Source organism: Notolabrus celidotus, chromosome 7, assembly GCF_009762535.1.
Source record: "Notolabrus celidotus isolate fNotCel1 chromosome 7, fNotCel1.pri, whole genome shotgun sequence".
Classification (NCBI taxonomy): Eukaryota; Metazoa; Chordata; class Actinopteri; order Labriformes; family Labridae; genus Notolabrus; species Notolabrus celidotus.
Window position 1 is genome coordinate 33030141 of NC_048278.1, and position 24265 is coordinate 33054405.

At 39.8% G+C, this 24265-nt stretch overlaps 1 protein-coding gene across 1 annotated transcript in view; it reads right to left on the reverse strand.

Annotated features, from left to right (window-relative positions):
* Positions 1-24265, reverse strand: part of cacna1ia (calcium voltage-gated channel subunit alpha1 Ia) — a 427222-nt gene that overhangs the window by 45220 nt on the left and 357737 nt on the right. Inside the window, exons 31-35 of the mRNA XM_034687815.1 lie at positions 23983-24053; positions 10936-11014; positions 10633-10754; positions 6504-6819; positions 6376-6437 (exon numbers count right to left, since the gene is read on the reverse strand). Of these exons, the coding sequence (XP_034543706.1) occupies positions 6376-6437; positions 6504-6819; positions 10633-10754; positions 10936-11014; positions 23983-24053 (650 nt within the window). The remainder of the gene's footprint in view (positions 1-6375; positions 6438-6503; positions 6820-10632; positions 10755-10935; positions 11015-23982; positions 24054-24265) is intronic.

Consider the following 24265-nt stretch of genomic DNA (forward strand, 5'->3'; position numbering starts at 1 on the left):
GGGAGATATGCCTTCACCTTCGCTATGAGTCTCAGCTGGAAGAAGCTGGACTGAACCACAGAAGAGATTTGTTTTCCAAATTTGAAGGCACTGTCAAAATGAACTCCAAGGCTCTTTACAGAGGAGTGAACATTTGCTGCGAGAGGGCCAAGAGTGCTCCCATCGAACTGTTGGGGCTGTCCAAATACAATGACTTCAGTCTTTTCCTCATTAAGGTGCAGAACATTTAGGCTCAGCCATAACTTTACATCTTTCAAACAGTTGAATAAGGACTGCAGGGATCAGAAATACTCATGGATTATGGATGTAAGATACAAACAGCCACATATCTGTGGTCCAGGTCGACTACAACAGGACTTTAAGATGACAACTGTGTCAGAAGGTAACAGGACAACAGAGTAGAGCCGAATGATTCATATTAAACTCATCTAAACCTGCAATATCGAAACTCTATAGTTATGCAGCAAACTCAGTGATGATTAAAGCACAAAAGTAATGGAATACTATCCAAATGGGCAGAAATTCAACCACAGAAAGGCTCTGTAACCTGTTGTTTGTATGTTGTTCTCTCTATGCTGGACCCAGCTGATCCTGGCTGCTCTGAGCTGACGCTACTCTTCAAACACACGTCCTGTGCAAGCCGTCGGACTGAGCAAACTCGTGGTGCAGCCATATGCCAACACGGCGCATCCTGTATAAATTGGGGGTCACACTTCGAAGTAGTTTTAGAAATTAAAACGATTATAGAAAACAGAAGGTTAATTCTGAAATGAGTGTTTCATATGTGCTTCTGTTTTATCTGCTTTCTTTACTCAGGCTTTTCAAACTGCAGAGTCTTTCTGATTGAAGGTTTATAATTCATGAGTCACACAATCAGAGACAGACAGTCTGTTCGTGACTCATCCCACAGGTCCCGGTCACATCTGCAAATTGCTTGTTTTGTCCGACCAGCTGGTGAAAAATAAGGCTCGAAACAACAAATCCTTCCTTTTGAATAACACTGAATATTTGGCATTTGGCATGGTGATAAAAAAAAAAGGTGATTAATATTCTGCTGATGGCTGATCAGCCCTTCACATGCTCTGTGAGACTGCAGCGTCTGTCATTACCTTGAGAGACAAAATAACACCTCTCAGGCTGTGACTATCGCTGAAGTGGCACTACACTGTTACTCCTGACATGCATCACAGCCGTGGTGATTAGATTGGTGATCCAGTGATTATATTATTGTATGACTGAGTCATCTTCCTGCCACTGCTCTTTGAATTCAGAGGGGACTGCGGGGACTTTGTGGTCAGGACATTAGCCGTATCAGATCATCGGTCGTGATCCCACATGATCAGCTCCGACTGAGAACTGACTGTGGCAGGAAATGTGAGCGCACGTTACACTTAAGCACAAAGAGGACTAACCCTATCCTCACTATTTCATTCAAATGTTTTCTTTTTGGTCAAAGCAAAGTGTTATCAAAGCCTGAGTATTGTAACCTGTGTACAGAGGCATGTATTGAAACAAATGCAGACTCTTTGATGATTCCCAGACTAGAACACAACAACTTGGTCAGTGGCTATATGGTCGAATATGTGACAGTGTAGGTCCCTCTGACATCATGCTTATGCTAAAGTCTTTGTAACCCACAAAACTGCAAGCTAGCTGGTAGTCTTGGCTTACACATGTCATCCTGATGTATCCACTGCAGTCATCCACTCCAATGCTGTTGTAGAGTGTTAAAGAACAAACAACTGTATTCCCAATGTGTCACAAATCAAATATTGATGATGCCAGAATCCCCCCCCCAAAAAATATGACAGAACATGACACGGCAAGTCGAGCCTCCACTAACTCCACCCATTCACTGCATACAACCAAGTTGCAACCTCCTGTCTTAAAATATGAAGCCCATGCTGAGGTACTAAAAACTGCAGTTCCTTGAGTGTCCATTTGAGTCTGGCTGCAGAAACACCAGAAACCACATACACACCCATTCAAAAAAGACGATCTTTGCAGCAGAAATAAACATGTTTACAGCCTGGTACAAAAAACAGTTTAGGCTGATTAGCTCATTTCTCTCTCGGCACACACTGTGTGGTGGTGAATTTTTTTGTAACGCAGCAGTTCAGAAGATATTAAGATTACAAGTTTTGCCCAAATAAGGACTTGACTGACTTGATTGACAGGCAGGCACCCTGTAGCTGTCACTGAAAAGGAAAAAGGCCTGCCTCTTTACCTCACACTAGCTGCTGATGTTTGGTTGTGTTCAGCGTTTCCATTTATGGCACCCGCTGACGATTGGCTTCAAAACAGGGCTTCAGAAACAGATGGGTGACATCACGGATACAATGTCCATTTATCATACAGTTTATGTGTACAACACACAGCTCTATCTTAAAGTGACAGTGACTCAAAACCTCTGTCAAAAATGGAACGAAAAAGCCTATAAAACACCCGAAGCCCCAAATTCAATAACAATTTCCCTATGCTTTACAATTAGCGTTTCTTAATTAACACTAACATTTAATAAATCAATAAACAGACATAAATAAACAATAACACAACTTTGCCTCATACAGTCTTGGTAAAACTCATAGACTGTGGAAATATCTGCAGAGATGTCACCCAGTGATTTCTGAAGAGGCATTTTGCAGCCCAGTGAGGGCGGTCACCCTAATGGAAAAGTTGACTCAAGCTAACATTCAATCAGTCAAGAAACAGGCAAAGAGGTGGAGCTGATAAGCATGTCCATATGACCGGGTCACAGTCAGTCTGGCAGCAAACAAACACACACTCAGGAGGCACTGATGCTGCTGGTTTGCCAGCTTGGCTAGACTGGGAAATCTCCCTGCATTGACTTTCCAGCAGTCAGTCGGCTTTGTATCCAAAGGTTTGGGTAATGTCCCGTAAAATGCTCCCAACCTCTGTGTCCGTGTTGTTACTGGCGAGTGTTGTGTTTTGCTTCCCCCCAAAAAAGAGCTCTTGAGGAGACCTGGCGCAGGTCTGCAGCCTCCAGCTGAACATCCAAGCCAGGTGCTACACCTTTAGCCATTTGGCCACCACCCTGATAGCTGAATGTGAGAGCACACCTAGAAATTATAAACATCTCTAGCACTGACGATGCACAAATCTGACTTCAGTGGTAGACTGACTATGCTATAATAATAAAACCTTTGTCTCATGTTATGAGTGGTGTAGTTTGAACTAGGTCAGACTCACTGTTGTTGTGTGTCTTTGTCAGAAGGTGCAGTGGGGCTGTTTAAAGATGAGTGAAGTCAGGTTTTATTTCCCTTTATTAGCAGCTCTTGTTTTATCAGCCTGTTATACCTCTTTCAGGAGCATTTATTTATTGAAGGGAGCAGCACCCACAGGCCCTTTCATTCTGCAGTTTGTCTCACTCTTTTTTTTTTTGTGTCAAACATCTATTTTACTCGCTAATGATGATAAAAAAAAAAACACACACACACAGGCCTGGTTTATGTTGTTTCCCTTCCCTTAAGGAGCTTGGTCATAACAAGGGTTGCAGAGGGGTGGAAAATTTCCAGTAAATTTCCATGGGAAGTTAAGCTGGGGAATTTTGGAAATATTCCATATTGGAAACTTCCCATGGGAATTTAATGGAAATTTTTTCGGTATGAAACTTCTTCTACTTGGCTTAAAGCTGGGGTTGGTAATCAGATTTAGATACACTTTTTGTCATACTGGTTAAAATGATCTTTATGTCCTGATGGCAATCAATACATGATGTGTTCCTAAAAAAGAGTGAAAAAAAACTGCTACAGCTGGAGTAAACCTGGGAAAACACCAACCAATCACCGGTTTTTGGCTCCCCAAATTTTAAACCAATCAAATTCCGTCCAGCCGTTCTGCCCTCCTCCTGCACGTACATTTCCCCGGCGTGCACTCCTCCGAGTCCCCGTCTCCTGTCTCTACTTCCCCTGACTCTATTTACTGCCCCTCTCGCTCGTCCTCGGGCCTGTCCCCTCTGACCTGATGAGGTGCTTTGCTCAGGACTGTAGTCCGGATCAGAGTCTAAAAAGCTCTCACAAACAAGCAGAATAATTAATGACGTTCAGTAAGTCCTACAGAAAATATATATTTATTGTAGTGTCCGTCCGGACGCTGTAGGGATGACGAGTCGATTCGTGAACACGTTGATCTTTAATAACCGCTCACTGTCGGCCGTGATCACGCCAACCAACAAAACAACAATCAATGTTTGAATGAATGAAAAACTTCTCCTCTTGTCTCTCCTCTCTCCCACTCGCACACTCTACACCTCTCCTGATGCCTTCACTGACTGTCAACACTGTAGGAATTAAGAACATCTACACTGAACAGGTTTAACAAACAGTAGAGTTGTTACAGTTTTATGTGTTATAACAATGCTAGCATGATAGTTGTGAGTACTAACAGCAGCCATGTTTGTTTGTGTTTTTAACTTTCACTATGATAATGTTTTGGTGAGGACCGGTTTTGAATCAGTCACCATCATATGGTCGCAAGTCAGCGGCGATCGTGCATGTGAGCGGGGGGCGTCGTTTTGGAGGAGCTCCGAGGGAGGAGGGGAGGGGTTAGACGGAGTCATGAGGAAATGCTACATTCAAATTCATGCAGGTTTTCCGAGACTACCAACCCTAGCTTTAATTAGCGTAAACAACATATAAAATGAAAATGGCTCATTCCACACATTTGCAACCCCCCCTGCTTGTTTATATTACATAGATACTGGTGAAGGGTCAATTTGACCCTGCAGTCAAAGTGGAGGCTAAAAGGGGTCAGAGGTGTCAAATACTAAATGTTTCTTTGCAACTGTATTCATAAAAAACGAGTAAATTATCTTCATTGAACCATGATCTGTGCAAATTAAAGAACACCACTGCACTAAATATTGATTTAAATGGTTAGTAATGGAGTTAATAATGAGATTAAAAATATATTTATTGGTATTTTTTCTGGGTTCTGACACTTTTGGATCATCAAATATGACCCAGGAATATTATTGCTGTCGCTGAGAAACAACTGAGGGTTAAACATTAGTACCTTACTTCAAATTTGTTAGATATATTACCACATAATATTATCATACCTTACTTCACTTTGTGTAGTGCACAGGCTCAAAAGTGTGGTCCAGGATTCTAGAAATCATCTGTGCATGTGATGGAGGAATGCACAGTGCATGTAGGGGGCGTGGTCTCAATAGCCCTGCAGTAAGCAGTGTGCTATGTGCATGTGATTGAGGAATAGCAAAGATATTCAACTGTAATAGCATGAAATCTGTTTGTTTTGGTAAGGATAATGCTAAAACATATTTTCCCCAACTAGGGGTGGGAATTGATAAGATTTTATCAATGTCAATGTTGTCGATTCTGCTTATCAATCCAATTCCTTATCAATTCTCCTAACGATTCCTGAGTATTTTTTTGAGGGGAACAAAAGCAGTTCTACACAGTCTTCCGCACCAAAAGGAACCATCTTATTTTTTCCAAAATTATGTCTGCACAAGACTGAACATGAACATATTCAACTTGAACATACTGAACCATAGGTTGACCTCATTCTCGGCCTCGTGAGTCCGGATGTGGTCCCTGGAGCCTGGAGGAAAAGACTTTGAATTTGGAGAGGAAAAACGCTTTTCCTCCAGGGGTCATCGCAGAGGTATTTTACCCACTCTCGGTGCCTTATTTTCGTCCGTGTGAGTCAGAATGTGGCCCCTGGAGCCTGGAGGACAATACTTTTTATTTGGAGAGGAAAAACGCTTTTCCTCCAGGGGTCATCGCGGAGGTATTTTACCCGCTCTCTGTGCCTCAATTTCGGCCGCTTGAGTCCGGATGTGGCCCCTGGAGCCTGGCGGAAAACACTTTGAATTTCCTTGTGGTTGAAGGAGTTGTGCGTCGCAAAGTGTGTGATGTAATGCAACATACCGCGATGTGAAGTGACGTCGTGCTGGGAATTGAATCATTAAGAAGAACTGATAACATTTGAGGTGTATAATTCCGATGGAATCGATTAATTGGAACCGGTTCTAAGTCGGATCCGGTTTCCGATTCCCACCCCTATCCCCAACTATATTTAAGTTCCCTATTAAGAGACAACCTTCAATTTAGTAATTTCCTGGTTTATTCCCATTTATTGAATTCCCATTATTCCCATGGAAAGTTTCCAACTTTGAAAATTCCCAGAATTTTGCAACCCTAGTCATACCAGGCTAAAACTGTGTACGTCAGGTATTACAGTGACACTAGAATGCATGTTATTTCCCTGTGATCAGCAACATGTTGCTAACATGCTACAACAAACCCAAAGGTAGCTTTTATTTCTGAGTTATTATCAGCAACAGTGTGACTACATCAGCAGTAATCTTGTCTCTGACGGTCGTCTTACCTCAGCAGGAGAGAAGAGCCGACACCTCCTGTGTGCGTGTCCCTCGTGAGCTGCACTTCCTCCTCCGTCTCGTAAAGACGCCATCACCCCTCCACCTGCACCCCCGACCGTCCCCGCTGCAATGGCACCAGACGCTCCCCCGCCCACGCCGGCCCCGCTCGCAGCGCCACCTGTCGCCCCAGCGATGGCTCCTATGCCACCCATGCAGCAGAGGCCTCCCTGAGCCAGCTCCATCTCGATCTCGGCGTCCATCTCGGCGTCCTCCTGCGCCTCTTTGTTGGAGTCGTCCAGGTGCTTCATGAGCACGGCCACCACCACGTTTATCAGGACGAACTGGGCCGTGAGCACGAAGGACACGAAGTACATCGGGGAGATGAACTGCAGGCCGGCGTGGCAGCCGTAGTCGCTGCCCGGACCGTCTGGTGGGCACTCCCTCAGCGTGTCCTGGTGGGTGGATAAAATGTCATCATTGCAAGATTTCAGTGGGTAGAAAAGATGGAAGAAAGAGGAAGAAGATCTTAAAGTGGAAGAAGAGTTTATAATAAGTAAACAGCAGCGTTTCAATCATAGATTAGAGCTTCCCCGCGGATTCCTCTTGTAAATAAACAAAGTTATAGTTCCAGAAATCACTCGGGGCCCAATTTAAATCAGCAAGCAATTAAAGATCAGAGTGGTGGGTCCTGTGTGTGTATGTGTGTGTGTGTGTGTGTGTGTCAGGTAAATACTGAGTAAAAGCCTAACAGTGTGATGGAGGGGTGTGCTTGGAACAGTCTGCAGCGATGTGGACTGATTTGCATACAATTCAATTAAGGTAAACACAGTGCATGGCTGTCCTTAATGAATATATGCACTCTGGTGCTTCTCAAATAAGAGGCTGAACATTTATCAACTTCTCTCTGGAGCAGCAGAGTTTCGTTTACAGAGAGTCTAAAGAAGCTGGAGGGAACAGATAGTTGAAGAATGACCGGATGAAAAAAATAGAAGATGTTTTTTATTGATCTTGACTTTTGTTTGTTGCTGTCTTTGCTGGCTTTGGTTCGGTCTGGATCCTCTTGTGCTTTCATACAACTGATTGTAAGGTATATCTATTTCCTTTATTTCTTTGTTTTTTTTGTGTTTTTAAAAGTTCTACAGGACTAAAGCTCTCCTAGCTCACTTTATTTACTTTAAGTGAACTCACTTCCAAGAGACTGTTTGAGTAAATCAGTTCAGCATATCCTGCACATTTACTTAAGTTTGTTCTTTTCATGATAAAAAACATCAGGCAGGGAGCTGGAGCAGACTCAGTTCTGAGCCCAAAGTTTTGGACAAACTTTCCAGCCAGACACAAACAGCATATTTTTGTCAGACTTCTACTTCCTCAAGCATGACGTTTAAGTTCATTCATTCATGTTTACCAATTCCAAAATAGCAGCCTTCTAGCTTTTGAATTTGGTACAAGAGTTCTTCATAATTCACAAACTTTTCTCTCATCTTTCTCAAGATTTATCAGCAGAGCTCTGTTTCTTTGCATATTACTGCCAAGACTGGGTATTCAATCACAAGCTTGCTCACAAGCTAGCACCAGAATCATTATGTAAGTGCACTGAACGAACCAGGAGGCCATCATTAAAAAGAGTTGACTATAAAGCTGAGCGCTTAGTGGAGAAAGCCACCCCACTCTGCCCTCTACTGATAAGCTTAGTAGCCTACCCCATGGATCCTGATGTCCCCAAAAGCCTGAGGTAGAAAGGACAGATGGGCAGCGAGAGCAACTGACTAGTTTTAACTGCTTCGTCAGACATTTCCTTTACTGCCTTTCAGAATGTACTGTCCACACACTCCCAATTCTTGCAGTAATGAGAGTTGATTGTGCTACAAACCTTAAAAAAAGCTACCATCTATGTTTGTAAAGTTGTGTAGACCGAAAATAACTGCAACATTTTATAATTCCACATTTAGCTCCAAAATGTCATAAAAATGTAGAGTTAATTTCTTAAGCCACTTTTTTTTATCACATTAAGAAGAATATTTGTGATCTTCTTCACATTAAATTTTTTTGAAAAATAAATTAAGTTAAAATCACTGTTACATGCAAATGCTAAATCTAAATGTTAAATATGAATCTAAATGCTAAATCTAAATGTTAAATCTAAATCTAAATGTTTAGTATGAATCTAAATGCTAAATCTAAATGTTAAATATGAATCTAAATCTAAATCTAAATCTAAATGTTAAATATAAATCTAAATGTTAAATATGGATCTAAATCTAAATCTAAATCTAAATGTTAAATCTAAATCTAAATGTTAAATATGAATCTAAATCTAAATATAAATGTTAAGCTTGAATCTAAATGCTAAATCTAAATGTTAAATCTAAATCTAAATGTTAAATATGAATCTAAATGCTAAATCTAAATCTAAATGTTAAATCTAAATCTATATGTTAAATATGAATCTAAATCTAAATGTTAAATATGAATCTAAATGCTAAATCTAAATCTAAATGTTAAATATAAATCTAAATGTTAAATATGAATCTAAATCTAAATCTAAATCTAAATGTGAAATCTAAATCTAAATGTTAAATATGAATCTAAATCTAAATCTAAATCTAAATGTTAAATCTAAATCTAAATGTTAAATATGAATCTAAATATAAATATAAATGTTAAGCTTGAATCTAAATGCTAAATCTAAATGCTAAATCTAAATCTAAATGTTAAATCTAAATCTAAATTTTAAATATGAATCTAAATCTAAATCTAAATGTTAAGTATGAATCTAAATGCTAAATATGAATCTAAATGTTAAATATAAATCTAAATGTTAAGTATGAATCTAAATCTAAACATAAATCTAAATGTTAAATATAAATATAAATGTTAAATATAAATATAAATGTTTAATCTAAATGTTAAATGTTGCTCTGTGATCCTAAATATTTAACTGATATGCAAATTCACAATGCCGCCTAGCGGAAATACCAAAGTATTTTTAATAAAATACTATATTTTTAATAAAAATACTTAATATTTAGGATTGCAGAGCAACATTTAACATTTATATTTATATTTAATATTTATATTTATATTTAACATTTATATTTTTATCTAACATTTAAATTTATACTAAACACTTACATTCATATTTAACATTTATATTTAACATTTATATTTAACATTTAGATTTATATTTAACATTTAGATTTATATTTAACATTTGGATTTAACAATGATTTTAACTTTATATATTTTTCACAACAAAATGAAATGTGAAGAAGATCACAAATATTCCTTTACATGTGTTGAAAAGCGACATTACAAATTTCACTCTACATTTTTATGGCGTTTTGGAGCTGAATGTGGAGAAATGTTGTTGTTATTTTCAGTGTGCACAACTTTACAAACGGCCCCCCATGACCATCCTCTCTGGGGAGAAGAACTGTACCTAAGTATTTCTGGGCATGTGCAAAAAAAACACTGGTAGACAACCAGAAGCATTGTTTACATGGGACAGTTTTTATTTCCATCTGTTTTTGAAAAGGTCCAAACTAACCCTCTGAAACTAAATGATGTGGAGATGTGTAATCCCTTCTTCATTCATAGAGTTATTGCAGCAGTATGCAGCCTAAGTGTCAGGCAGTCAAACCTTCACACTCCTGCTTGTTGAAAGCTTCAGGCCAGACTCATTTCTCTGTCTGTCTCTTCCTTTCTGTCTCTTTTTGGAGAGCGTAATCAGCCATGATTAACTTCCTCTGGTTACTGGCTGAGATCATTTTAAGAGCTCAGGTACTTGGTTGTGATTAGAGAGCGAGACTTGATTGAGGTGATAGACGAGTGATTGAAGAGTGGAATCAAACATTTGGATTCGGTGAGAGTCATTCCAAACTCTGCTGAAGGTTCACGCTCATTTTTTCAACACCGAGAGACGTGTGAATACACTCCGCTTGACCAGCGTTTATATTGTCTGCTCTTTTGATCTGAACTGAAGACCTTCAATTACAAGTCTGCATCTCGGAGTCTGTCTGCGCCGAGATTGCTCCCAAATCGGTTCGGCTGACTCAAAAATAGAAAATTACATGCTTGTACATATCTCTGGACTCTCCTGCCCACTTTCTTATTGACCCCTCGTCTCAGCAAATATGTGCTGTCTCTGCTGTCGGAGATGAGGTGGCCGTCTGGAAAGTGAAAATGATCAGCTTACATTGCCCGGTCCAAATGACAAATGTCAGGTGATAAGTGAGATAAGTACTCCGCCGGTGAACTTTTAGTACCTTCATGATGCCGTTCCAGTTGTCGCCGGTGGACACCTGGAAGAGGGTGAGGAAGGCCATCCCGAAGTTTTCAAAGGTGGCGTGTCGACTCATTCCTTCGCAGGGGTAGTCGGCGTTACACACTGAGACGAGAGACAGAGGAGAGAGAGGGATAAGACACAGAACTTCCTGATGATCCACAACATGCTGTGACAGATAAGCTTCAAGAGTCTGATCATGCTTTCAAGAGATCATTCCACATCTTGTGTGCAGGGAGCAGAGATTCAAATGTTTCATCACTTGCATAGCAACAAGTTGACTCACCCAGCTCTCCAAACAGCTCCACTCCCAGAGCAGCGTAGATGAAAAACAGCAACATGAAGAGGAGGCCAAGGTTTCCCACCTGTCACACAGAATGAACATTCACATTAAATAACAACAGAAGTAACTGATGTGGTTGTTTCTGATTTTTGAAACTAGGTGTGCTGTTCAGGTGCTCAGATTCATGGACAGTTAAGGTGCATTTCAACCATGAGTTCTGGGGTCTTTTAGCCCCTAGAACTACTTCACCCTGAACTAAAAGCTTCCTGTGCCCACCGCGGGCTGAAGTCCGGGGTAGATTGTGCAAATCAGGCCAGTGACGTATGGAGAAAAAAAAGTAAATGCACTACACCACCAGACCAGTAGAGGGCAGTAAAACAAAGACGAATGCCATTCATCACAGATGACACCATGGAAGCAGACTGACAGGCAGGTATCATTATGAGCAACACAACACAACACAGTTAGCCTGTTAGCATGAAGAGACTCAGCTGGCGCTGTTTTAGATGGTGCTATATTTCATCACAGATGGATTCACTGAATCAACACGTGAGAGGAGATAAGCGCGAGTAGCAAAGACGTTTCAACACGGCTTTAAAATCCTTTTGAACTCAAAAAGCCGTGGCAGAGATCGGCCTGTGTTTTGGTTTAAACAGCGACCCTGTTAACTGGAGACTCTCAGCCGGATGCATCCCTCATAAACGTCTTTATACGATCATTAAACATCTGATGAGGATATTTTGAAATCTTAATAAAAAACTAAACTAGTTTGCATTCCCAGGAACTCCCTCTGTGTTTCAACAGCTGTGTAAACTCCACAAACACTGACACGTTCAGCTGAAGGTCTCCAGTTTACAGGGTCACTTTTAAAACCGGAACACCGCGAGAGACGCATTCACGGTGGGCTGAGAGAAGACTACTGTTACAAGCTGCTAAATCAAGAGAATCACAGCTTCTTCTTTTGAAAAGTACACACACATACAAAAAAGATAGAACAAATAAAAACTAATGAAAGAAAGAGAAATCAAGTGTATCACAGATGTGTGTGATGTTATTGTGGACGGCGGGCGGAATAAAAACACTACGGTTAATCTACCAATCAGACACGTTCAGCATTGCAGGCCCTGCCCCCCTGAAAGCCCCGGGACCCTTGACCCTAGCATGCCGATTTAGCATGCTAATCCTTGTAACCTACAAAGAAGCCTATGTAAGTGTGAGTAGTCTAATGGGCTTGCATCAAAGCAACAGCCCTGTGATTGGCCCACTGGGTAGCATTGTATTTCCTGCATTTACAACACTTCCAGTTTTGCCGCCTACACTGATTCCATACATTACATCTCCTTTCTATTCTTTGCAATAATTGCAGCATGATCACCTGCTGCAACATTCATCAGCTCCAACTTCCAACAGGATACACTCAGATTCAGTAGCCATGGTTTCCTATGCACTCCCACGCACAAGTATGTGGTGCTCACGACGGCGTAGGCCTCTACAGCGTAGACTCAGTGTTCAGAAGTGTAAACCAGGCTTTAGGCTAAGAACAGATACTCATGGAACCGTGCCTGGGCTTGATAAATGAGTATGAATAGCCTGCTCCTCCAAACAGCAGATTAAGGTGCTGAGGAACTCCTTTAGACTGTTTAAGGTATACTATTGGAGTATACCTTAAACAGTCTAAACCAGAACCTGCAGCTTAAAAACTGCCCCTCAGAGTCTTTGGGTTTCAACTGGACGAAACACTGCTGGGGAGACCGCATCCCTCTTGATGGCTGCCTGAGAAAGGACAGCCATCAAGACCGACACCCCGTGGTTTCTGAGTTTTCTGGATCAGAAGCGTAGCCAGCTACAACAGAGACACGCTGAGGAAAGGATATCATTTGGCGGAGGTTGAAAGTTATTATTTCTTCTCCAGCATGACAAGAAAGAAGAAGAAGAAGGAAACAGAATCTGACTCATCGCATGACTTCTGACATCTTCTGAATGAAACTTTGCCAATTTTAAAAAATCCCATTTCTGACACAAACAAAAACATCTCCCTCAGACTCTAATCCCTGCCTCTCCCTCCCTAATGTTTTGTTCTCTCTTCGACATGTGATGAGCATTTACTGACATTTACTGAAGCAAGAGGATGTTTTCATTAACGATGTCAAATCACAAGCGGTGAAGCTGCAAAATAATTAATGTTGTGGCGTCTGCGAAAGAAGAGGAGTCTCGCTGCCTCGCTGCATGGACTGAAAACTTTAGAGAACGTCTGAGACACTCGTCTTTTACATTTCTGAAAAGCTGCATGAGGCTTTCAGTATTTACTTTTTGGAGCTCAAAGGTCTTAAAACTGAATATTTACACCACACTGCAAAAACTCAAAATCTTACCAAGTGAAATTGTCTCATTTTTAGTCAAAATGTTTTCTCCCACTTGATTTAAGATAAATTTACTTAACAAGTTACATTTGAGTGAGATAGAGGGACATGTTTTAATACATCTTAAATATCTTGTTAAGTCAAACAATCTTGAAATGATCTTGTTTTGAGCTTTAATTTAGAAGAAAAATGGTTTATTTAACATTTCAGACATTTTTCAAGCTGAGATCTAATTTGTAGAAGATGGATAATCTTGATTTAAGACAAACCCTTTACGGGATTTAAGTAAATGACTTTTATTGGAGAATCAGAAAACAGCTCCATTGATGAAAGAAAGAAAGGAAGAACGAAATTCATACAGAAAGAAAGAAATAGAGAGAGAAAGGAGAATGAAAGAAAGAAGAAAGAAAGATTGAAAAGAATACAGAAAGAAAGAACGAAAGAAAGAAATACAGAAAGAATAAAAGGAAGAAAGAAAGAAAAAGAAAAAAGAATGAAAGAAATAAAGAATGAAAGAAATACCGAAAGAAAGAAATATCGAAAGAAATACAGAAAGAAAGAAAGAAAGAAAGAAGAAAGAATAAAAGGAAGAAGAAAGAAAGAATGAAAGGAATACCGAAAGAAAGAAAGAAAGAAAGAAAGAAAAAGACAGAAAGAAAGATTGAAAATAATACAGAAAGAAAGAAATACAGAAAGAATAAAAGGAAGAAGAAAGATAGAATGATAGAAAGAAAGAAAAAAGAATGAAAGAAATACCGAAAGAAAGAAATACCGAAAGAAATACAGAAAGAAAGATTGAAAGACAGAAAGAAAGAAGGAAGAAGAAAGAAAGAATGAAAGGAATACAGAAAGAAAGAAAGAACGAAAGAAAGAAAAAAGAATGAAAGAAATAAAGAATGAAAGAAAGAAGAAAGAAAGAAAGAAAGAAAGAAAGAAGAAAGAATGAAATAAAGAAAGAAAGAAAGAAAGAAAGAAAAAGACAGAATGAAAGGAATACAGAAAGAAAGAAAGAAAGAAAGAAAGAAAAAAGAATGAAAGAAATAAAGAATGAAAGAAGAAGAAAGAAAGAAAGAAAGAAAGAAAGAAAGAAAGAAAAAAGAATGAAAGAAATAAAGAATGAAAGAAAGAAAAAAGAATGAAAGAAATAAAGAATGAAAGAAAGAAGAAAGAAAGAAAGAAAGAAAGAAAGAAAGAAAGAAAGAAAGAAAGAAAGAAAGAAGAAAGAAAGAAAGAAAGAAAGAAAGAAAAGTTGTTGTTAAGGGTGGGTTTCAGTTTTCAGACACTGTTTCTTCTAAATCAAATACAAATAAACATCCTCAAACTACATGCACACAATGAAACATCTACTTTTGAGCATAGCTGGCTTATCCTAAAAAACAACATGACTGAATATTAGTATATCCAGCTCACTATGAGAAGACATTATATCTCAACATGAGACAATTAAACTTTGTCATCTTATTTCAAGTACAAGATGGTCTTAAACCTAGAGAAGTGCCACTATGATACAACTCAAATTAAGGTGAATATATCTCAAATGAAGAAGTTGACATGAAATTTATTAGTGCAGAAATATTTTTTGGAGTGAAAAAATACTAATTGTCAGCATTCCTGTCTTATTCTGAGACACTAAGCTTTAAAATACTGGTAAAATATTGATTAAAATAAGTTTACCCTGCTAATTGTAAGACTACAGTTTTCTAAATATTACATCTTATTTTAAGAAATGTTACCAAGCAAATTTTCACTTGTTCTATTGGCAGATTTTTTTTGTTTATTTCAAGGTAAAAGCACCTTGAAGTAAGTTTTTTTCTCCTTGTTTTTGGAGGGGAATTTTTTTTCATGTGCAAGGATGCTGCAAACATTGAATCTGACCGCAAAGGGCTACTTCTAGGGTGAAAGTTTTACATGCTGACATCTTAAAGGGATATTTCAGTTTTTTTGAAGTGTGGTCATATGAGTTACAGTACACTATTGCTTGTGTAAACTGTGAGCCCATGCCAACGAACCCAAAAAGCTTCTGCTGTCAGGAGAGGGACTTTTAGTGACAACAATACTTCAGGACCTTTCTGAATCAGAGGATACCAGCGGCTCACATACGGCTCCAGTCTGCATCACTCATCATCCAGAGTTCCCTGCCTTACAGGAGGTTTGCTTGTTTGAACAGCCGGGATAAAGACAGGTACGTCCCATCTTTTAAATATGCAGAAAAGTGACTTTTATTCACTCTAAAGCTCACCGGCACTCATTGTGGCTAGCAGGGGCAATAGTGTACTGTAACTCATATGACCCTGCTTCAAAAAAAACTGAAATATCCCTTTAATGCACATGAATCCATCCACGTAGTCCCCACAGATAGAGATATTCAATGCAAATGGGTGAAGGACCCCCTGGGGTGCAATTGCAGGCACTAAGCAGAATGCTATCAGCTAACTCACCACACGGGGAAGGCAACGAGGTGCTTTGGATGCATGACTGCAGAATAGATTACATAGGCAAATAAAGTGACAGAGAGAGTGGATCAGGAGACGTATGGTTTTATTGGAGGGAAGGAGACAGAGGAGCAAGAGAGAGGGGAAATAATGAGGAAGGCAGGAATGGGGAAAGCCTGAGGAGAGCTTTCTTTCTCTTTCTCTTTGTTGATGTTTCCTGGTGGATATTAAAAGCTTGGCCTGAGGCGGTTTGCAGCTTGTAACTTAAGCCCATCTGATGTCTTCAGATCCCGCAAGCAGAGAACCAAAGCACACCACAGGGAAGGTATAAGAAACAGATTGTGGGATACTATGGAAGCATATTACAGCTGGCAACAGAGCCGTGTGAGAACGCACACTTTCATATTTTTATACGTTTGGTTTCCATAGAGAAGCGACCTGCGCCGAGCTGCAAACTTTAAACACTGTTTACTGAGTGTGTTCTTTTCTGCACACAGAGTAATGAAAGCATGACTCACTCTGTGATCTGAGTCATGGGGGGGGGGTCCTGTTTTTTGTTACCGTTGTGTGTGTAATTTGGTACATAATGTGACACAAGTCATGCTGACACATTAGAGGGTGTTACACCCACCTCAAACTCCAGAGAAAGAACAGACTCATAGACTGAGAGGAGGAAATGTTCCTCTGGGGAAAGTGCTAGTGTGACTTTTTTTTCCATGTGAAGGACAACAGGGACACAGACGCCTTCAACAGCTTATTATGTGTGTTATTTATGAATATGATCTTGAACTTTTTAAAGACAATGAGGAAAGCTTCTCTATCCTCAGCTCAGTGGGGTAATACCATAGACTGTATAAATAATGGACGTAGTATCTGTGACGTCACCCATCTGTTCCTGAAGCGCTGTTTTGAGGCTATTCAGCAGTGGCAGCCATATTGGAAATGTTGAACTCAACATAACTGCTGTCCAGCTAGTGTGACGTAAAGAGGCGGTCTTTGAGCCTCCTCGCCAACGCCTACAGTGTTCCCGCCTGTCAATCAAGTCAGCTGAGCCTCTCATAATGGAAAACTCGTAATCTAAATATCTTCAAAATTGCCCCGATATGAAATGATTCACCCCTCGTACAGTGAGTTATCCAGACTACACTTGTTTTTAGTACCAGGCTGTAAACATGTTTATTTCTGCTGTAAAGATCGTCTTTTTTGAATTGGTGTGTATGTGGTTTCCGATAATTCAGGAGCCAGCCTCAAGTGGACACTCAATGAACTGCAGTTTCTAACACTTCTGCACTGCCTTCAATTCTTGCGGCCCGAGGTTGCTGCTTGGGTAGTACTTAAAGCTGGGGTTGGTAATCAGATTTAGATACACTTTTTGTTATACTGGTTAAAATTATCTTTATGTCCTGATGGTAATCAATACATGATGTGTTCCTAAAAAAGAGGTAAAAAAAGCTGCTATCTACAGCCGGAGTCAACCTGGGAAAATACCAACCAATCACAGTTTTTTGGGTGTCAAAATTTTAAACCATTCAAATCCCGTCCTGCCGTTCTGCCTGCCTCCTGCGCGTGCTTCCCCTGACTCTACTGACTGCCCCCTCTGGGCCTGTCCCCTCTGGGCCTGTCCCCTCTGACCCGATGAGGTGCTTTGCTCATGACTGTAGTCCGGATCAGAGTCTAAAAAGCTCTCACCATGGGGGCTCTGACAAGCAAAAGAATGAATGACATTAATCCTACAGAAAATGTAGATGTACTGTAGCGTCCTCCGTCATTTTGGAGGAGCACCGAGGGAGGAGGGGAGGGGTTAGACGGAGTCATGAGGAAATGCTACATTCAAATTCATGCTAGTTTTCCGAGACTACCAACCCTAGCTTTAACAGCTTAATAATAAATCTACTATCTGGAAACAGGAAGCTATAGGGCTGTCAGGATAACATCACTGATCACACACAACCTTAAACAGCAGCCTTGTAAACATAATACAAAAGTACCTGCTATACCTTTAATCAGCTTTTAACTCATATTATTTGATCCCTCTGAAAGAACACATTTATCTGTAATCAATTAAAAGGTCTGATCTCAGCCTCAGTCCCTCATCTAACTGTAAAGTCTGATTTATACTTCTGCGTTGAATCAACGGCGTAGCCTACGCCGGAGGTCCGTGTAGCTCCTGTGCCTACGCAGAGGCCTACGCACGTAGCTGACATGCACCTCCTCCAAAATGTAACTACCCATCGATCCAACGTGGACCGCAAGCCCCATGATTGGTCCGCTGAGCACTTCTGGGATCCCGCTAATCGTCCGTGTATTTCATCTCCTCCTCTCTATTCTTCATGTAATCATGTCTGTATGATAAACAGCAACATGTATCAGCTGTAGATTAACATAACTCGCTCTGAATCGCTGTGGAAAAGTAAACAGAGATCGTAGCGGGGCCGGAAACAGGCAACCGGACTATCAGAGAGACCGCACTGCCCTCAGGCGTTTCGGTGGAGAATTGCTGCAAGACACGGACACATCGACGCACAAGTATGTGATGCTCATGTCCGCATCAGCCCCTGCTGCGTAGGGTCAACGCTGAAGTATAAATCAGCCTTAAGGCATGCACACACTCTTCCGAGAAACGCACACATATACACATACACACACACACATATATATGAGGCCGTTTAAAATAACACTACTCTCACTGTTTCAGAAGAATAAAAAAACCACACACCTGAGTGCATTTACAGACTAACATCTGCTCTTTGTAATTTAATCAGTGAACATAAAATAACAGCTTCCAGGGCGGAACAATGTCACCATATTAACATATACAGTATAAAGCTACACCTAGCACTGATTAATGTTCTTTTCTCACACTGTTTTTTATGGCTAGTAATTTAAAGTCTGCAGTGATGTCAGAAACAAAACCATATAAAGAATCTGAATCTCTATCTGTGCTCATTGTGTCTCTATAATTGGATAAAGTCATATGTTTTGTCTCATCGATGCCTTGTGTGTGTTCACTACTGTTCACCACACAACCCTCAGTGACCTCGATCAGGTGTGTGTTTCTGCTGCAGTCCAAACTTTCACCACAGAAAACAAGCTCAACAAAACCGATGAGGTCTGTCCAAACGGGAGAGCAGGGACTGCAAAGAAAACAAGTTAAAGTGGATGAAAAGAGAGACTATTGATTGGAGGCAGCACTGAAGCGAGGGACATTTCTGCGACTGTAATTTTAACTCAGTGTGAGCCTGTGTTTATTTGAGCTAATGTGTATATCTGTGTGTCTGTGTGTGTTGATTCTCTGGACCAGGGTGAGAAATCCTCTCAGAGGGCTCCAGTCGGAGCATCGATGAGGTAGAAGAACTGAAAAATCAACTTCTGGCTGCACACTGACTCACTCTTTTTACAAATGTCTTTAATAAAGAGCAATTCTGAGGAGAGGAGCCGCTCCACATTCATATGTGTATTTTTCTCTGCTTTCTAAAGCAATAAAGAAATCTCACTTTTATATGGTAAGAAAACACAAACAGAGGGAGGACTTCTGCTGCTTCTTTTTTCAGAAGGTAAGATATATCACACACCAGAGAGGATATAGAAGATGAGTAGCGGTATGTCAGTACACTGAGTGTGTAATCAAAGCAATGTGATAGTTTTTACACATTTACGTCCTGTAATTTAGAAAATTAGTCCAGTTTATCTCCACAGGATCCTTCTTAAACATCGTCCATTAACTCTGTTTGAGGTCGCCGGTTTGGCCCAGTGGTTAAAGAGCGTGCTCCGGGTACAGAGGGTTCAGTCTATAGTCTCAGGTGTGATCTCCCTATCCACCACCCTGCTGCAGGTCATCCCCTTCTCTCTACTCCCCACGTTTCCTGTCTCTCCAGCTGTCCTCTCTAATGAAGGCAAATAACACAGAAATATCTAAACAAAAAAACAACCTGTCCATATCCCAACTTAAAGCTGGGGTTGGTAATCAGATTTAGATACACTTTTTGTCATACTGGTTAAAATGATCTTTATGTCCTGATGGTAATCATTACATGATGTGTTCTTAAAAAAGAGTGAAAAAAAGCTGCTATCTACAGCCGGAGTAAACCTGAGAAAACACCAACCAATCACCGTTTTTTGGCTCCCCAAATTTTAAACCAATCAAATCCCATCCAGCCGTTCTGCCCTCCTCCTGCGCGTACATTTCCCCGGCGTGCACTCCTCCGAGTCCCCGTCTCCTGCCTCTACTTCCCCTGACTCTACTGACTGCCCCTCTCGCTCGTCCTCGGGCCTGTCCCCTCTGACCTGATGAGGTGCTTTGCTCAGGACTGTAGTCCGGATCAGAGTCTAAAAAGCTCTCACCAACAAGCAGAATAATTAATGACGTTCAGTAAGTCCTACAGAAAATATATATTTATTGTAGCGTCCGTCCGGACGCTGTAGGGATGACGAGCCGATTCGTGAACACGTTGATCTTTAATAACCGGTCACTGTTGGCCGTGATCACGCCAACCAACAAAACAACAATCAATGTTTGAATGAATGAAGAACTTCTCCTCTTGTCTCTCCTCTCTCCCACTCGCACACTCTACACCTCTCCTGATGCCTTCACTGACCGTCAACACTGTAGGAATTAAGAACATCTACACTGAACACGTTTAACAAACAGTAGAGCTGTTACAGTGTTATATATGTGTTATAACTTTTCTCCTGATATCGTGTCACCGGTACAACTGGATAATGCTAGCATGATAGTTGTGAGTACTAACAGCAGCCATGTTTGTTTGTGTTTTTAACTTTCACTATGATAATGTTTTGGTGAGGACCGGTTTTGAATCAGTCACCATCATATGGTCGAGAATCAGCGGCGCTCGTGCATGTGAGCGGGGGGGCATCGTTTTGGAGGAGCTCCGAGGGGAGGAGGGGAGGGGTTAGACGGAGTCATGAGAAAAAGCTACATTCAAATTCATGCTGGTTTTCCGAGACTACCAACCCTAGCTTTAATGTATATAGCATCAGAACAGAGAGAAGGAAGATGGGTAAAATAATGAAATACGCTGAAAATGGTGATCATAAAAAATACATTAAAATAATATAAAATAAAATCAAAACAGCAAAAAAGCAATAAAATAAGTAAGGGTAGAAAGCAACATTTGAAATCTGTTAAAGTTAATAACACCAGATAAATGCAAGAAAATAAATAGATTACTAAATAAATAGAATAAATAAATAGACAGAAAAAAACAGAAATGGGTAAAATAATAAAAGATGAAGATGGTGATCAAACAAAATATTTAAAAATAAAATAAAATAAAAACAGTGAAATCAATAAAAAAGGAAGGGTAGAAAGCAAAATTAATAATCAGTTGAAGTTAAAAGTATCAGATAAATACAAAAAATAAATACATAAGTAAATACTAAATAATAAATAATATAAATATTATTATTAATAGTAATAGTAATCATAACCATCAGCATCATCATAACCATAATAATAATCATAATTATGATTTGAATTATAATTAAATAGACAGAAAATAACAGAAATTGATTAAATGATAAAAGATGATGAATATGGTGATCATACTAATTATTTAAAAATGAAATAAGATCCAAACTGTAAAATCAAGAAAATAAGTAAGGTTAGAAAGAAACATTAAAAACATGTTAAATTAAAAAAACATCAGGTAAATACAAGAAAAAAATAGATAACTAAATAAATACAAATAATAAATAAATTAAAAAAATTAAAAATAATAGTAATAATTGATATGACATAAAGCACTTTTCCAAGTACTTAAAGTAGCTTTATATGAAGTGCAAAAAAATAAAATAGAATACGTTAAATGCAAAAAAAACAGGTGGAGAGGGAGTAGAGGTCATGTGCTGTATAGGCTTTTTTGAACAGGTTAGTTTTGAGTTGATTTTTAAATGAGAGAATTGAGTCAGTGTTGCGGATGTTTGGAGGGAGTAAGATATAGAAATGTTGATGCAGTCCAGGGCTACAAAGAAATTACTCCAAATTAAACGTCAGATTTAAAAGAGGGTATGTCTTTAGCTTACTTTTACTTTTAACACTGAAAGAGACGAGTTGAATAAATGTTTGAAAGCATCAGCAGCTTGAGTGTTATTTGAAGCTTAAAGCTCCTGTGAGGAGTTCTTAGCAGGTCATGAAAACAGGGCACCTGGTAGTAGATAAAGTTGGTCCTGAATCATCCAATCTCAATATACAGTCATGGCCAAAAGTTTTGAGAATGACAGAAATATTACATTTTCACAAAGTCTGCTGCTTCAGGGTTTTTAGGTGGGTTTTTTTGGTCAGATGTTTCTATGGTATAATGAAATACAATTAGAAGCATTTCATAAGTTTAAAAAGCTTTTATTGAGAATTACACAGAATTCATGCAATAAGTCAATATTTGCAGTGTTGACCCTTCTTTTTCAAGACCTCTGCAATTCTCCCAGGCATGCTGTCAATCAACTTCTGGACCAAATCCTGACTGATGGCAGTCCATTATTGCATAATCAATGCTTGGAGTTTGTCAGAATTTGTGGGTTTTTGATTGTCCACCCGCCTCTTGAGGATTGACCACAAGTTCTCAATGGGATTAAGATCTGGGGAGTTTCCTGGCCAAGGGCCCAAAATCTTAATGTTTTGTTCCCCGAGCCATTTTGTTATGACTTTTGCTTTATGGCAAGGTGCTCCATCATGCTGGAAAAGGCATTCTTCATCACCAAACTGCCCTTGGATAGTTGGGAGAAGTTGCTCTCGGAGGACGTGACTGAGGTGCAATCTTACTCGCTGCTATAAACTTCCCTGTTAGGCCCTTTTTGTGCAATGCAATGATGGCTGCACGTGTTTCCTTGCAGGTAACCATGGCTAACGGATGAGGAACAATGGTGTCATGCACCATCTTCCTTTTAAAGTGTCCAGTCACTCAATCATGACAGATTGATCGCTAGCCTTGTCCTCATCAACACCCACACCTGTGTTAATGTGTGTGACACCTGTGTGTCATTGAAATTATGTTAGCTGGTCCTTTTTGTGGCAGGGCTGAAATGCAGTGGAAATGTGTTTTAGGTGATAAAGTTCATTTTCAAGGCAAAGAGGGACTTTGCATTTAATTGCAGTTGAGCTGATCACTCCTCATAACATTCTGGAGTATATGCGAATTGCCATTATAAAAACTGAAACAGCAGACTTTGTGAAAATTAATAGTTGTGTCATTCTCAAAACTTTTGGCCATGACTGTACATTCTATATGTCGTTGTGAGGGACAACAACAACAACATTTGTATGTATTGACGGAGAGAAGATGTCATCTCTTGTAGACATACCTAATGAGATGTTGTTGGTAATGATTACAGAACATTCTGATTCATGATTTCATGATTAGACGCACAGTTTGTCAAAGATACATCCACCACTAAGTGACACATGCATAATCTGTCTTTGTTATGCAATATAGCTTCTGCTTCAGCCTCTGAAAATATAAACTAATCAAGTATTAAACCTAATAATGTGACGGTATGACGTCCGGCTGCAGAGAGGAAGACTTTAAAGAATAGAAGAGAAGATAGAGGGGGAAGGAGCCTCTTGTTTATCCATGATTCCCCTGGACAGCAAGGAGTTATCTAACTCTCAGTCTGCTGCTTTGTTTTCATTTCACACAAACTCAAACAGAATAAGAAATTTATTTTCCAAACCAAGGAGGCATTTAAGTCTTCAACTTCGCTTTCTTTATAAGGAAACTGATTTGCTAAACTCTGCAATATTCACCCTGTTCACAAAACTTTTGCAATTCTATACAAATCAGTTGCATGTATTGGACTATATGTAATTTCCTAGTCTTTATATTTTGCAGTGTTCCAGAAACTTAAGAACAAGCTCAAACTTTGAGATTTATGACTCTTGGGAAAAGGCCAAAGAACAAAAAGTCTCTTTGCGTGCCAAGGGAGCAGCACTTCTTATCTGCTCTTTTCTCCTAAACAGCAGTGGGAATAAGGAACCTATATAGTGAATTAAAGCCACAAAGGTCTGTCTGTTTCCAGGATGAATGGGAGGATCAGTGGAGAGGTAATAAAGGGTCACAACATGAGGGGCAAGAAATGTAGTCACAGCTCGGATACCTGAGAGTCATAACTCTCAGGGAGCTTTCCACCAACGCTGATCGTTTATCATTCCACAAATGTTAATTAACTCTTCTGTGTCCTTGTGATAAGTGAGGAGAGTGTGTGTGTGTGTGTGCATGCATGTGTGTGTGTGTCATGGCACGTACCTGAGGCAGAGCCTGGACCACTGTGTCTAGCAGAGCTCTCATCCCGGTCGCCATTTTCAACAACTTCAACACTGGGGAGAGATCACAGGGAGAGACAGCGTTAGCATCAAGAGAATGTTTGTCTGTGTGATACTTTTGACTCGAGTGTTTGGATGATAAGAAAGTGGTAACACCTGAAGAGAGTAAGGGAGTGAAACAGCAGACAGGGAGAGACAAAAGACCGCACAGAGAGAGAGAGAGGGGAACGATCAGGAGAGATAAGAGGTAAGCGGAGAAAGAGGAG